Source organism: Aethalodelphis obliquidens, unplaced genomic scaffold, assembly GCF_003676395.1.
Source record: "Aethalodelphis obliquidens isolate GAN/ISIS:26980383/991018 unplaced genomic scaffold, ASM367639v1 scaffold20, whole genome shotgun sequence".
Classification (NCBI taxonomy): Eukaryota; Metazoa; Chordata; class Mammalia; order Artiodactyla; family Delphinidae; genus Aethalodelphis; species Aethalodelphis obliquidens.
The window spans coordinates 18,492,447-18,505,692 of record NW_020837964.1 but is presented as its reverse complement, the minus strand read 5'-3'; the positions used below and the strand labels follow the sequence as shown (position 1 = coordinate 18,505,692).

Sequence of the window (13,246 nt, the reverse complement as noted above, 5' to 3'; positions counted from 1 at the left end):
AGGAGGGGCTCGGGCCGGCTCCTCCCTGAGGGGGGAGCCCCAAGCGGAGTGAAGCCCCCGGGGCGGGAGTAGTACTCCACGCGCTGGGTAGGCCCGATTCCTGTGTGACCTCGGGTGGTGAGCCGCCCTCTCTGAGCCTTAGTTGCAGTACTTGTAAAATGGGGAAATGTGCTTCCACCTCTTGGGGCTGCTTGAGGGCCGTGAGATGGGGTACGGGGTGCATTGGCCCTGCGCTTTGTGCCTAGTGAGCGCTCAGTGACATTTCTGTGATTCAGGGACGGGGATGGATAGGGAGGAGCGCAAAGGTCATTTCGGTCCTGCCCAGGGCCTCCCACCATTCCTGAGTACCCCCTCCCCATTTTCATCATCTCTCTCTTCCACCTCTCTCCTCCGCAACCTTGGAAACGGAAACCCAGGAAAGTCCCCTCCCTTCCCCCACCCTCCATGTCTCCCTGTTGGAGGTTGCTGGGGATTCCTGACCCTTCAGTAGAGGCTGCTTCCTCCTCGGTAGGAAGGACACCCATCCCCCTTGCCCAGACCCGTTTGCCTCTTTGGACGCTGCATTGGATTCTTTAGCCAAGTTCTTTCATCTCAGTTTTATCTTTTGCTGTCTCACCTCTTAGGGATTCCTTTACCCAAGCCATTTACTTCTTTGCTCTTAAATTTTCTTTCACTTTCTACTCCACTGCTTCAGATCTAGTTGGCTTTACTTTAACATCTTTATCTTTCTAGGCCATTCTTTTAGCTATTTGTTTCTCTATCAGAAAAGCCCAGAGGCCACCTCACACCTCTGTCTCCATTTTTTTTCCTCCCTTTTATAACTCAGAGGGCTTTAGAATATCAGAATTAGTGGTATCTTTCCAACCTACCTCAGACTCTGCGCCCTCTGACCTCCAAACTCTGGAGCAGAATAAGGGATCAGAGTCGCTGGGCCCTGCAGGAAGACCTCGGAGCTGACCCCTATTCTTTCCCCTACCCCACAGTCATCCTGGCCAGGGTCTGTTGCTTTGTCCTGTCCTTCATGCCACCTTCACCTGCCCACAGTAGCAGCCTTCCAATGGACTCCCTGCTCCTGGCAGAGCCACCTCTTCTGAAGAAAAAGCCCAAGCTCTTCTCTTGGTCCACAAGGCCCTGCTCCCTCTGGCCCCTCCAACCTCTCCAGCTGCATCTCTCCCTATCCTCCTCCCCAGCCTCAGCCTTTCTGGCTGAGCATCACGGAAGACCAGATGCTCAGATGCTTTGGCTTCTTTCACTTCCCCAAACTCAAGGAGTTTCTGTGCAGCACTTGCACCTGGCAGAATGCCTTTCAACCCTCTGCCCCCACCCTCATTTACCAAACTCCTCTGTATGGAGGAGGCCTCAGCTTGGAGTTCCACTTCCCCAGAAGACTTCTCTGAAACACACCCCACCTCCCCCCTACCCCGCTTCACCCTCCCCTGGATTGTGTTCCCCTGGGGCACTTTCCCTTCATAGGATCCACTGCAGGGAGAAACGTGTTGGTGGAGATCTTTAATATTTTTCATGCCCACTAGACTGTGGATTTCACAATGTCAGGACCATTTTGGTCTCATTACCTTGGTATCTTCAGTCCTGGTCCCAACACATTTTTTGACTAAAGAATGAACAGGTGCCCCCTCCTTGGTCTTCCCTGATGCTCTGCAAAGGTTCACCATAGTTCTTACCTGGCCTCTCTCCTCAGGGGTGGGGTCAGGTGCTGTGTGGAAGACAGGCCACTACAGCACAACTGAAACCTTAGACTCTGGGGGACTCTGTAGCTAGGATACAACTTCCCCCATACTATTGACTGGTCAAATAGCCTGTACCATTTAGAAGAACAGACATTTCAAAAGAAAACATCTATCAGGAAAATGATTAGAATACATGGATGAAAAATTCAAAATTAGCCTAATAAACATATTACAAAAGATAATAAACATATTACAAAAGATAAGATTAGCAATATGAAACATGAAAATATAAAAAAGAACAAGCAGAAATATAAGATAGAGAAAAATATAATTATTCCAGTGATCTATGGCTTCATAACAAATTACCCCAAAACAGTGGCTTAAAGCAACAATCAACAAAAATATTTATTTGCTCACAAATCAGTAAGTTGAGTAAGCTCATCTCTATTCCACATGGCATCAGTTAGGACTGGAGGATTCACTTTCAAGATGATTCATGGGAATTCCCTTGCCGTTGAGTGGTTAGGACTCCTGCTTCCACTGCCAGGGACCTGGGTTCAGTCCCTGGTCCAGGAACTAAGATCTCACAAGCTGCGGGGCGTGACCAAAAAAAAAAAAAAAAAAGATGATTCATTTACATTACCAGCAAATTGTTATTGGCTAAGAGCTCAGTGGGGCTGTGGACCAGGGGCTGGGTCCTCTGCATGTGGACCTCTCCCTGGGCTGCTTGGCTTCCTCATAGTATAGTGGCTACAGTCCATGAGTAAGCATCCCAAGAAGCAGGACAGTTCTCTGGGCCTACGCCTGGAAATGGGCACAGCATCACTTCTGCCATATTTCACTGGTCAAGCAGTTACAAAGCCCAGATTCAAGGGGTGGGCAGACATGGAACCCATCTTTGGATGGGAGAAGCACATGGGACCATATATTAAAATTACCACAATAATTGAAACAACACAATAGGTGATCTAATACTATAAAGTTATAATCGAGAATGAATCAATAAATTGGAAAGACCAAGTTAAGGAATTCTCCCAAAAGAAGAAATAAAAAACAAAGAAAGAGAAAACAGAAAAGAGATATGGGAGGATAGAAAAACAAGTTCTAATATCTGCACAATAGGAATTCCAGAAAAAGAGTAAAATAAAAATGGAGAAAAAGTACAACATGAATGAACCTTGACAACATTATGCTAACTGTAGGAAGCCAGATACAAAGGTCACCTATTATATGATTCCATTTGTAAGAAATATCCAGGATAGGGAAATCCATAGAGACAGAAAGCAGATTGGTGGTTAGGGGGAAAGAGAAGGATGGGGAGCAACTGCTTAATGGGTAGAGGGTCTCCTTTTAGGGTGACTGAAATATTTTGGAACTAGATAGAAGTGGCGGTTGTTCAACATTGTGAATGTACTAAATGCCACTGAATTATTCACTTTAAAATGGTTAATTTTATGGTATGTGAATTTCACTTCAATAAATATAAATTGCTAGAACTATAGGGAGAAACTGATACATACACCATCACAGTGGAAGATTTCACCACAACTGTCATGCTTACAAATAGGTCAAAAAAATCACAAAAAAACCCCAGCAAGATATAAAAGATTTTAATAACATAATTAATGATGGTGACCTAATGGACATGTATATAGTTCTACATACAACAATTGGAAAATTCCTTCTTTTGGTCAAGTATACTTGGAACATTTATAAAAATTGATTATTGGTTGTGAGGAATACCTCAACAGAACTTCTGCTTCCAATGACGATTGTGTAACAGCGGCCAAATATTCACACACCATAATAATATACAGTATATAGTTCACAAAATGAACACACCAGGTAACCAGCACCCAGATCAAGAAAGAGCACTTTACCAACAATCCTGAGGCCCTTCCTCATGCCCCCTTCCAGTCATTACCTCCCGAGGATACCCTTAAACAGATTTTTAACATCATAGATCAGTTTTGCTTGTTTTTGTACTTTATAGAAATGGAATAATATGATAGGTATTATTTTATATCTTGCTTCTTTCACTCAAGATTATTTTGTAAGATTCTCACAAGTTGTGGCGTGTGACCGTAATTTGTTCTTTTTCATTGCTGTGTACTCTTCCATGGAGTTAACATAGCACCATTGATTTCTCTATTGTTAGGTTATTTTCAATTTGAAATTATTAAAAATAGCTCTTCTATAAATATATTTGTTCATGTCTTTCAGTGCACATGTGTGCGGGCATTTCTGTTGGGTCTTTATTTTTAATTTAATTAATTAATTAATTTACTTATTTATTTATGCAGGCTATGCCAGATTATCGTTGCAGCATGCAGGCTCTTAGCTGTGGCATGCGAACTCAGTTGTGGCATGCATGTAGGATCTAGTTCCCCAACCAGGGATTGAACCTGGGCCCGCTGCTTTGGGAGCGCAGAGTCTTAACCACTGAATCACCAGGGAAGATCCTCTGCTGGGTCTTTAGGGAAAAAAAAATTTAAATCCTTGGGTATATGTGTCTTTAACTTTAGTAAATAATGTCAAACTCTTTTTTCAATGCAGTTTTTATCAGTTTACACTGCCACCAGCAGGGTATGAGAGAATACCTGCTGCTCCACACCCTTACAAACGCTTGGTATTGTTCATCTGTTGAATTTTAGTTATCCTTTTTTGTGAGTTTTATTTTGCATCTCCTTAGGGACTAGTAAGGTTGACTACCTTTTCATTTTCTTTTTTTAGTATTTATTTATTTATTTGTCCACGCTGGGTCTTTTTTTTAACATCTTTTTTTGAATTTTATTTTATTTATTTTTATACGTAGGTTATTTGTTATCTATGTTATACATATTAGTGTATATATGTCAATCCCAATCTCCCAATTCATCCCACCACCACCATCCCCCCTGCTACTTTTCCCCCTTGGTGTCCATACATTTGCTCTCTACATCTGTGTCAGTATTTCTGCCCTGCAAACCGGATCATCTGTACCATTTTTCTAGCTTCCACATATATGTGTTAATATGTGATATTTGTTTTTCTCTTTCTGACTTACTACACTCTGTATGACAGTCTCTAGATCCATCCATGACTCTACAAATGACCCAATTTCGTTCCTTTTTATGGCTGAGTAATATTCCATTGTATCTATGTACCACATCTTCTTTATCCATTCATCTGTCGATGGGCATTTAGGTTGCTTCCATGGCCTGGCTATTGTAAATAGTGTTGTAATGAACATTGGGGTGCATGTGTCTTTTTTTTTTTTCCTTTAACATCTTTATTGGAGTATAATTGCTTTACAATGGTGTGTTAGTTTCTGCTGTATAACAAAGTGAATCAGCTATATGTATACATATATCCCCATATCTCCTCCCTCTTGTGTCTCCCTCCCACCCTCCCTATCCCACCCCTCTAGGTGGTCACAAAGCACCGAGCTAATATCCCTGTGCTATGCAACTGCTTCCCACTAGCTAGCTATTTTACATTTGGTAGTGTATATATGTCCATGCTACTCTCTTACTTCGTCCCAGCTTACCCTTCCCCCTCCCTTTGTCCTCAAGTCCATTCTCTATGTCTGCGTCTTTATTCCTGTCCTGCCCCTAGGTTCATCAGAACCATTTTTTTAGATTCCATATATATGTGTTAGCATACGGTATTTGTTTTTCTCTTGCTGACTTACTTCACTCTGTATGACAGACTCTAGGTCCATCCACCTCACTACAAATAACTCAGTTTCGTTTCTTTTTATGGCTGAGTAATATTCCATCGTATATATGTGCAACATCTTCTTTATCCATTCATCTGTCGATGGACACTTAGGTTGCTTCTATGTCCTGGCTACGGTAAATAGTGCTGCAATGAACGCTGGGGTGAATGTGTCTTTTTGAATTATGGTTTTCTCAGGGTATATGCCCAGTAGTGGGATTGCTGGGTCATATGGTAATTCTATTTTTAGTTTTTTAAGGAACCTCCATACTCTTCTCCATAGTGGCTGTATCAATTTACATTCCCACCAACAGTGCAAGAGGGTTCCCTTTTCTCCACACCCTCTCCAGCATTTGTTGTTTGTAGATTTTCTGATGATGCCCATTCTGACTGGTGTGAGGTGATACCTCATTGTAGTTTTGATTTGCATTTCTCTAATAATTAGTGATGTTGAGCAGCTTTTCATGTGCTTCTTGGCCATCTGTATGTCTTGGAGAAATGTCTATTTAGGTCTTCTCCCCATTTTTTGATTGGCATGTTTGTTTCTTTAATATTGAGCTGCATGAGCTGTTTATATATTTTAGAGATTAATCCTTTGTCCATTGATTCGTTTGCAAATATTTTCTCCCATTCTGAGGGTTGTCTTTTCATCTTGTTTATAGTTTCCTTTGCTGTGCAAAAGCTTTGAAGTTTCATTAGGTCTCATTTGTTTATTTTTGTTTCCATTGCTCAAGGAAGTGGTTCAAAAAAGATCTTGCTGTGATTTATGTCTAAGAGTGTTTTTCCTGTGTTTTCCTCTAAGAGTTTTATAGTGCCCGGTCTCACATTTAGGTCTTTAATCCATTTGAGTTTATTTTTGTGTATGGTGTTAGTGTTCATAATTTCATTCTTTTACATGTAGCTGTCCAGTTTTCCCAGCATCACTTATTGAAGAGCGTGCTGGGTCTTAGTTGCAGCACTCACCATCTTCATTGCTGGTGCAGGATCTTCATTGCGGCATGTGTAATCTTTTAAGCTGTGGCAAGTGAACTCTTAGTTGCAGCATGTGCGATCTAGTTCCCTGACCAGGAATCAAAGCCGGGCCCCCTGCATTGGGAGCGCTGAGTCTTAGCCACTGGACCACCAGGGAAGTCCCTTTCTAAGAGTTTTGTACTTTTATCTTTTGCATTTGGATCAATAACATATTCAAATAATTTTATTTTGTATGTTTTATTCTATATGGTGTGAACTAGGGGTCAATATTCTTTTTCTTTTTCACAAATGGATATCCAGTTTTTCCAGTTTGTCCTTATGGGTTCATTCAGCTTCTCCTCCACCTCACATCCAGCTCTCCTTTTTAACTCTGGCCCAGCTTACCTGTACAGATTTAATACCCAACACCAGATCAAGCAGCCTCTTCCATTGTCTCCTATATGTGCATAAAGTCTAATCCCTATAATAAATCTCTTATTTTATATCATTCACTGTGGATCTACTTATCTGATCAAATATTTACTGATATGATGCTCTTAAAGTGGGAAGACTCACTCTATTTGATGTCAAGACTTGTTTTAAAGTTGCCGAGATGGGACTTCCCTGGTGGCTCAGTGATTAAGAATCTGCCTACCAATGCAGGGGACACTGAGCTCCGGTCCGGGAAGATCCCACATGCTGCGGAGCAGCTAAGCCCATGCACTACAACTACTGAGCCTGCACTCTACAGCCCGCGAGCCACAACTACTGAGTCCGCGTGTCACAACTACTGAAGCCCACGCGCCTAGAGCCCATGCTCCGCAACAAGAGAAGCCACCGCAATGAGAAGCCTGCGCACCACAACGAAGAGTAGTCCCCGCTCGCCGCAACTAGAGAAAGCCCGCGTGCAGCAACGAAGACCCAACGCAGCCAAAAATAAATTAATTAGAAAAAATAAAGTTGCCGTGATTAAAACTTTATAGTATTGATAATACAATAAACAAATAGCCCAAATAAATGGAACAGAATTCAAAGACAGACCCACATATATATGGACACAATTTATGTCATACGTGGCACTGTAGTCTCTCTGCTAATTTCGAGTTCCCATGGAAGGAACTTCGATCTGGCTCTGGCCCATCCTTGTGGATTGGGAGAGGAAAGTGGTCCGAGATGGAAGGCCTGTAGTAAGCTGAGCAGATGGCACTATGTTCCTTTATTTTTTTTCTTTCCAAGACCTGATTTCTCCACCTCCATTGAAAAATCAGTTTAAGAAAAAAAAGAGGACCCTACCTGAAAAATCTAAAAGCTTTTCACGCTTCCTCTCTTGACACTTCCAAACAAGTTAGTTTATGCTACAAAAGGTATCACCCTTTAAAAACAAACAAACAAAAACAAAAAAAAATTTTAAACCTTTCAGAGAGATTGGGAACTACCACTGTCACACTCCATGATGGGATCAACTCTGCTCTTGATTCCTTAGTGCTCTTCTGTGAGCTCAGGCTTTTAGAATAATAAGGTAAGATGCCTCTGCCTTTCCTGAGAAAGACAAAGCTGGAGGCTAATGGGAACCACCCATCTTGAGCAGCTGGGGCTAGAACATAAGCCGGCTCACCAACCAAGAGCCCACCAGACTCAACCCCCCTGCCTGTGAAGAAGGAAGGACATTCACACCTGGCTCTGTACCCAAAATATTTATTCTCAGCATACCTATGTTTGTGCCTGGACCACTAGGAGGGGAACTTTGTGAGACTTTGACACAGTGACCTCTGGAGGACTGGCCAGGTCACTAGAGCCATAGGATGAGGATTGAGAAGGTGGCAGCAGCCATGAGCCCCAGAACGAGGTGTGGGGACGCTTTTGAGGGCCTCTGGAGGGCCTGATTGGTTGGCCACTTGTTTCCCACCCGGTGTGTGGCCAGGTGTTCATTCTGAGGCTGAGTCAGGTGGGAGTGGCACGACCTGCCCACCTGCCTGTTTGGAAATTCATCCTCCGCAGGGCTCTGGCCACTGTTTTCCTCTCTCACCTGGGGATGAAAGTCAGCAGTCAGTGGCTTCCCCAGCACCACCCCCCCATGCCCGCCACCTGCTGAAACACTGAACCATCTTTTTGCCCAGCCCAGCATACCTGTTCCACGTGTCTGAAGACCCGCAGCAGGTTTCCACGAAGGACACCCTGCAGCTCTTCCTCCCTCCAGCCACGCCTCAGCAACTCCTCTATCAGTACCGGGTATGTGGACACGTCCTCCAGCCCCTGTGGGAACCTGTGTGGCCACCAGCTGGCTAACTGTGGACCCGATCCTGGCCTAGGGCCCACTGTCACACCAGCCCCAGCTACATGTGGGAAATGAAGGTCCGTGTTCTTCAGGATACTGAATGGAACTTTGGAAGCTCCTTGAAGACTGGGCTTCTGCAGCATTTACCTGCCGAGCAGATGCTCAGTCCACAGCACATCTACTGGGCTGGGAGTGGAGCATGTGCTGGGCAGATGGGGTCTCCTGTGAGGGGGTGGGTACTTAACAACTGTGATGGCTTGGAGTGGGAATGGGTCCACTGGGCCACAGGAAGGACAGGGCAAGTCCAGGAAACAGGTCCTGGGAGTGGGGAGATGTCAGGGGGGCTGGAAGACCAGAGTCTGTGGTGGAGGCCTGAAGGATGGGAGGACCATGGGATAAGGAACTGAGACTAAAGGTCTCCCCACTGAACCCCCACCCAAGACAAACCCCAGGGGAAAACACTCACCGGCCAGACCCATCATAGTTTCCGCTAATCCCGATGAACTCAGATCCAGCGACGGCTCTGATGTGGTCAAAGTGATCTAGGGGGTGAGGGTTGTGGTGGGCAGCATGAGGCTAGAGTTAGATCCTGGGACCAGCCCTGGTCTGGGGGAACTCAGCGTGGCCAATTCCCCTGCCCACAGCACTACAGGACATAACAGCTGACTCCACAGAGCTCCCAGCCCATTGTGAGTTCTGAACTGGTTATAGGCTAGACACTGGACCCAGAGTGAACCTCAGGGCCACCAACCCCTTTGGATCTTTTCCTGCCCAGGAGCCACCATGCCTCTGGGTTCCTTGAGAGCCTGGTTGTGGGGCTCTGCCTGTCCTTTCCAGAGATGTGGGAGCAAACGTGAGACTCAGAGGCAGAGGCAATTGCCTCCCCAAAACCCAACAGCACTGGTTGTATCCCTAGATCTGGGTTCAGGGCAGTGAAGAGCCGTGTCTGCTCCCCTGAGCTGTTGGGAGGCCTGCCCAGGGCCCAGCAGGTACGCCAGACGCCTAGAGCTGTCCTGAGGGCCCTAGCGGCCACAGGCCAAGCTACAACTGCACAAGGAGTCGAAGCGGGGCTCACCTGCCACAGTGGACACGTTAGCAAACAGGTTACACGGCAGCACCCCCGTGGACAGCGACACCATCACAATGCCACCATTTTTCTTCTACATGGATAAACAAGTGGACACTCAGCTTGGCACTTCCGGCCCGATGGTCTGCCACCTATGCCCTGGGGGCCCTGATAGGGTAAGTGCTCACTCCTTGCCTGAGGGGTTGGGTAAGGCTTCACTTCTCTTGGCCCCTGGGTGGAACAGATTTGGCCTTGAGTTTCAGAGATTGGGGAGGGTTAACCAGCCTTGGGTCCAAGGGTGAGTGAGGCCTGGGCTGGTAGCTTTGTTCAGGGTCAAGGGTCTTTGGATAGGGACTTCCCTAGTGGCACAGTGGTTAAGACTCCTCACTCCCAATGCAGGGGGCCCAGGTTCGATCCCTGGTCAGGGAACTAGATCCCACATGCATGCCGCAACTAAGAGTTCTCATGCTGCAACTAAGGAACCCGCCTGCCTCAACAAAGACCCAGAGCAACCAAATAAGTGAATAAATAAATAAATATTTTTTAAAAAAAGGATCTTTGGATGAAGCATGCCTAGTCCCAGGTTTGAGGGCTGGGGTGGCTGCTCACCAGAAGTTGCAGGATGTCATCGGGAACATTCAGCATATTGTTGCACACAGCCTTGGCAGCTGAGTGGGAGAAGATCACAGGGGCCCTTGACACCTTCAGGGCTTGTCGCGCCAAGGTGTCTGACCCGTAGGACAAGTCCACCATCATGCCCAGGCGGTTCATTTCCCCTATCACCTTCTGCAGGGACAGGTGGGGTTTTTTTTTTTTTTTTGCGGGGGGGGGGGTTGGGAGGGACGCACATGTATGCACATATCTGTAGGGAACGTGTGGGGTAGGATATGGAAAAGGAGTCCTTACCTCTCCAAAGCTTGTCAACCCACTGATGTTGGTGTAGAAGTGTTGAAACTTGGTGGAACTCTCTGCCCTGAAGGACAGCCAGAGGAAGGCAATCTAGCAGGCCCTACCTTGGCCAACAGAGCCTGGACTTCCAGGCTCTCTGTCCATCCATCCCATCTCAGAACAGGGTGAGGATCCAGACCAGCTGCTTTCTGGGAGTGTGAGGGACCTGCTGAGACCCCACAGCCTCCCTCTGTGGACCCCTCTGTCCTCACCTCTCTGGCAGTTTCCCCACCATGTGTCTACCGTTCCACCCTGGCCAGGCACTGCTCACCAGGGCGTGTTGCAGGTGAAGGTGAGTGTCAGGTAGCGTACTCCCAGCAGATAGAAACTGCGCAGCACAGAGAGGCTGCTGTCTAGTGAGTGACCACCCTCCACACCAATAAGGCAAGCCAGCTTTTGAGTGCTGTTCAGTCCTAGAAGAGGGCAGAGAATCAAGCGGTCAGAGCCCAGGGCCAGAACCACCAGAGTGAGGCCCTGACTATCCTCCCATTCCCCAGCCCACCTCTGGCTGAGGTCACAAGCTCCAGTTCAGAGTAGGAGGCACACACGCGACGAATGAGGTCAATCTGCTCCAGCGTGAGGCGCACAGCATCCTGGTCCTGGGTGTGGCATGGTGCGTAGGCTGACCAGAACTGGGGGTTGGCCCAGGGGTCCAGAATGAGATCAGGGTGGACTCCAAGTGCCCTTGGCCTGCTACTCCTCCTCGGCCCCCAAGGTACTCATCTGGGTCAGTGGCCCTGAGTGCGGCACTGCATGACCCCGTGGTACCTTGAGGACTATTCAGCTTGCTGCCAGCAGCCAAACCGGCAGCACCCGTCCTCACCCGCCGTTTGTCCGTGTGCTATGTGAATGCCCCAAAGGCAATCCACCATATCCTTTGTGGTTTCAGAGCCCCCACGCTCGCCAGGGATTTTCTGATCACTTTCTTTGAGTCTCCACAGAACCTGGGCACCCATGCCTCTGGCCTGCTTTGACCTCCAACACCCCTGCACTCTCCAGCAGCCCCATGATGGCAGACTGCGTGTCCTCTGATAGTCAGAGGCCTGTCTACCCAGGTTCCTGTAGCCCCCACGTTCCCCAGCGGCCGTTAAGTGTGTCCCTCTGGTACCTGGGCACCCACGAGGCCATCCCTGAGCTTGTCCAGGCTGGTTTGGCCAAGGCTGAAATTGCGCAGGTTGCCCTCCTGTAGCTCGTTCCGGAAATGCTGTTTCAGGAACAGGGGCAGGTGGTTCTTGCTGGGGGGGTCAAGACAAAGTAAGAGTAGGGGGCGTGGCCTCCAGGTCCTGGGCCTGTTCTGTCCCAGCCCACCTCCTCCCTCACACAGACAGTAGTCCTGACGAGGAGTTCTTAGGTAGGGCGTTCCACCGGCAACGGGGTAATGGGGACGAAGGCGCCAGGGGTGATGGAGGAGAAAGGGGTGGTGTGAGGGAGCCTCCTACTAGCCCTTCCTCTCCCGCCCAGGGGCGGGTTCAGCCCCCACCAGCCGGCACGCAGCACCGACGCACCCATCCACGAGCCGGAAGTCCCGCATCAGGGCCCGCGCGCGCTCATGCAGACTCGAGGCTCTCGGGGAGCCCGGCGCTGTTGGGGCGCTGGAGGTGTCCGGCCTGGTCGAGGCGCTGGGGGTTCCCTGCGTGGTCTGAGCGCGGGTTACCGGCCACAGCAGCAGCCACAGCAGGAGCAGCAGACGCAGAAGAGGCCGCCGGGTGAGTGCGCGGGGAGCCTCGAGGCCTACGGGCAGCATGCTGCACAGGGCCGAGCAGGCGGGCAGAGGCGGGTCTCGAGAGCCTGAGAGGGGCGAGCGAGAGTCAGAGGGCGACGTTGGGGTCCCAACCGTCGATGTAGGTGACCCAGCGGCGCGGCCTCGTGTGACGCGCGGCTGGAGTCAGGACGCTCGACAGACTGGCGGGGACCCACAATGCCGCCTCACACCGTGGTCGCCAGGGGGCGATAGGATCTTCCGCCCCGACCAGAACGGCGCACTAATGGGCCAGGCTGGCTTCTGTTGCGAGCGCCCGCTAGCGATGCATCGCGGGCTCTCTCCGACCCTGCTCCCGGCCCTCCAGCCACCCCTCCCGAGCTGTGTGTACCTACTGACTCGGGGAGGAGGCCCGTGGGGGAACTGGGAGGGGTCCAGGAATCTTCCTAATTTCACCTCTAGCCAGGCAGGTCGCAGGTCCATGTGGGGTTTTATTTGCAGGGATATTCCCGCCCTCCAACGGGTTAAATATTCCATGAAATTCTAGGAAGAATTAGAATTCAGAAGAGTGAATTCGATCTGTATGTTTTGACGGACAGAAAAGTGATTCCCTATATATTTTTAATAAAAGTGAAGTATAAGAATAATACTTATGGGAGACCATTTTGTTTTAGTATCTCGTGTTAAAATTTACTTCTGTGCATGTGTTGTTACACACACACACACACACACACACACACACACACACACACACACAAAACACCCTAGAGGAATATACATACTAAACATTAGTTAATGGTCGCCATCTTGGGAAGGAGGTTACCTACTCCCTGGTCAATTTATGTCTCTTTTTTTTTTTTTTTTTTTTTTTGTCCTCTCACCGCTGCGGCCTCTCCCTTTGCAGAGCACAGGCTCCGGAC

The 13,246-nt window shown here is 48.2% G+C and overlaps 1 protein-coding gene across 1 annotated transcript; it reads right to left on the bottom strand.

The window, feature by feature from the left end:
- Window positions 1-7,303: 7,303 nt before the first annotated feature.
- DPEP3 (dipeptidase 3) lies at window positions 7,304-12,371 on the bottom strand. The gene is made up of 10 exons (XM_027119887.1): window positions 12,133-12,371; window positions 11,736-11,862; window positions 11,130-11,259; window positions 10,899-11,040; window positions 10,586-10,652; window positions 10,289-10,465; window positions 9,689-9,773; window positions 9,080-9,155; window positions 8,466-8,601; window positions 7,304-8,364 (listed from the first exon to the last, which is right to left on the bottom strand). The coding sequence occupies exons 1-10, from the start codon at window positions 12,369-12,371 to the stop codon at window positions 8,128-8,130; spliced, it is 1,416 nt and encodes a 471-aa protein (XP_026975688.1). The 3' UTR covers window positions 7,304-8,127.
- Between the last annotated feature and the right edge of the window lie 875 nt (window positions 12,372-13,246).

What these genes read in the sequence shown, in the direction of transcription:
- DPEP3 (XM_027119887.1), bottom strand. Translation starts at nt 12,371, where the DNA reads ATGCTGCCCGTAGGCCTCGAGGCTCCCCGCGCACTCACCCGGCGGCCT. An exon ending in GACTTCCGGCTCGTGGATGG is followed by an intron (nt 11,863 to 12,132) that starts GTGCGTCGGTGC and finishes TGACCCCCCCAG; the next exon opens with CAAGAACCACCTGCCCCTGT. An exon ending in TTCACCTGCAACACGCCCTG is followed by an intron (nt 10,653 to 10,898) that starts GTGAGCAGTGCC and finishes GCTGTCCTTCAG; the next exon opens with GGCAGAGAGTTCCACCAAGT.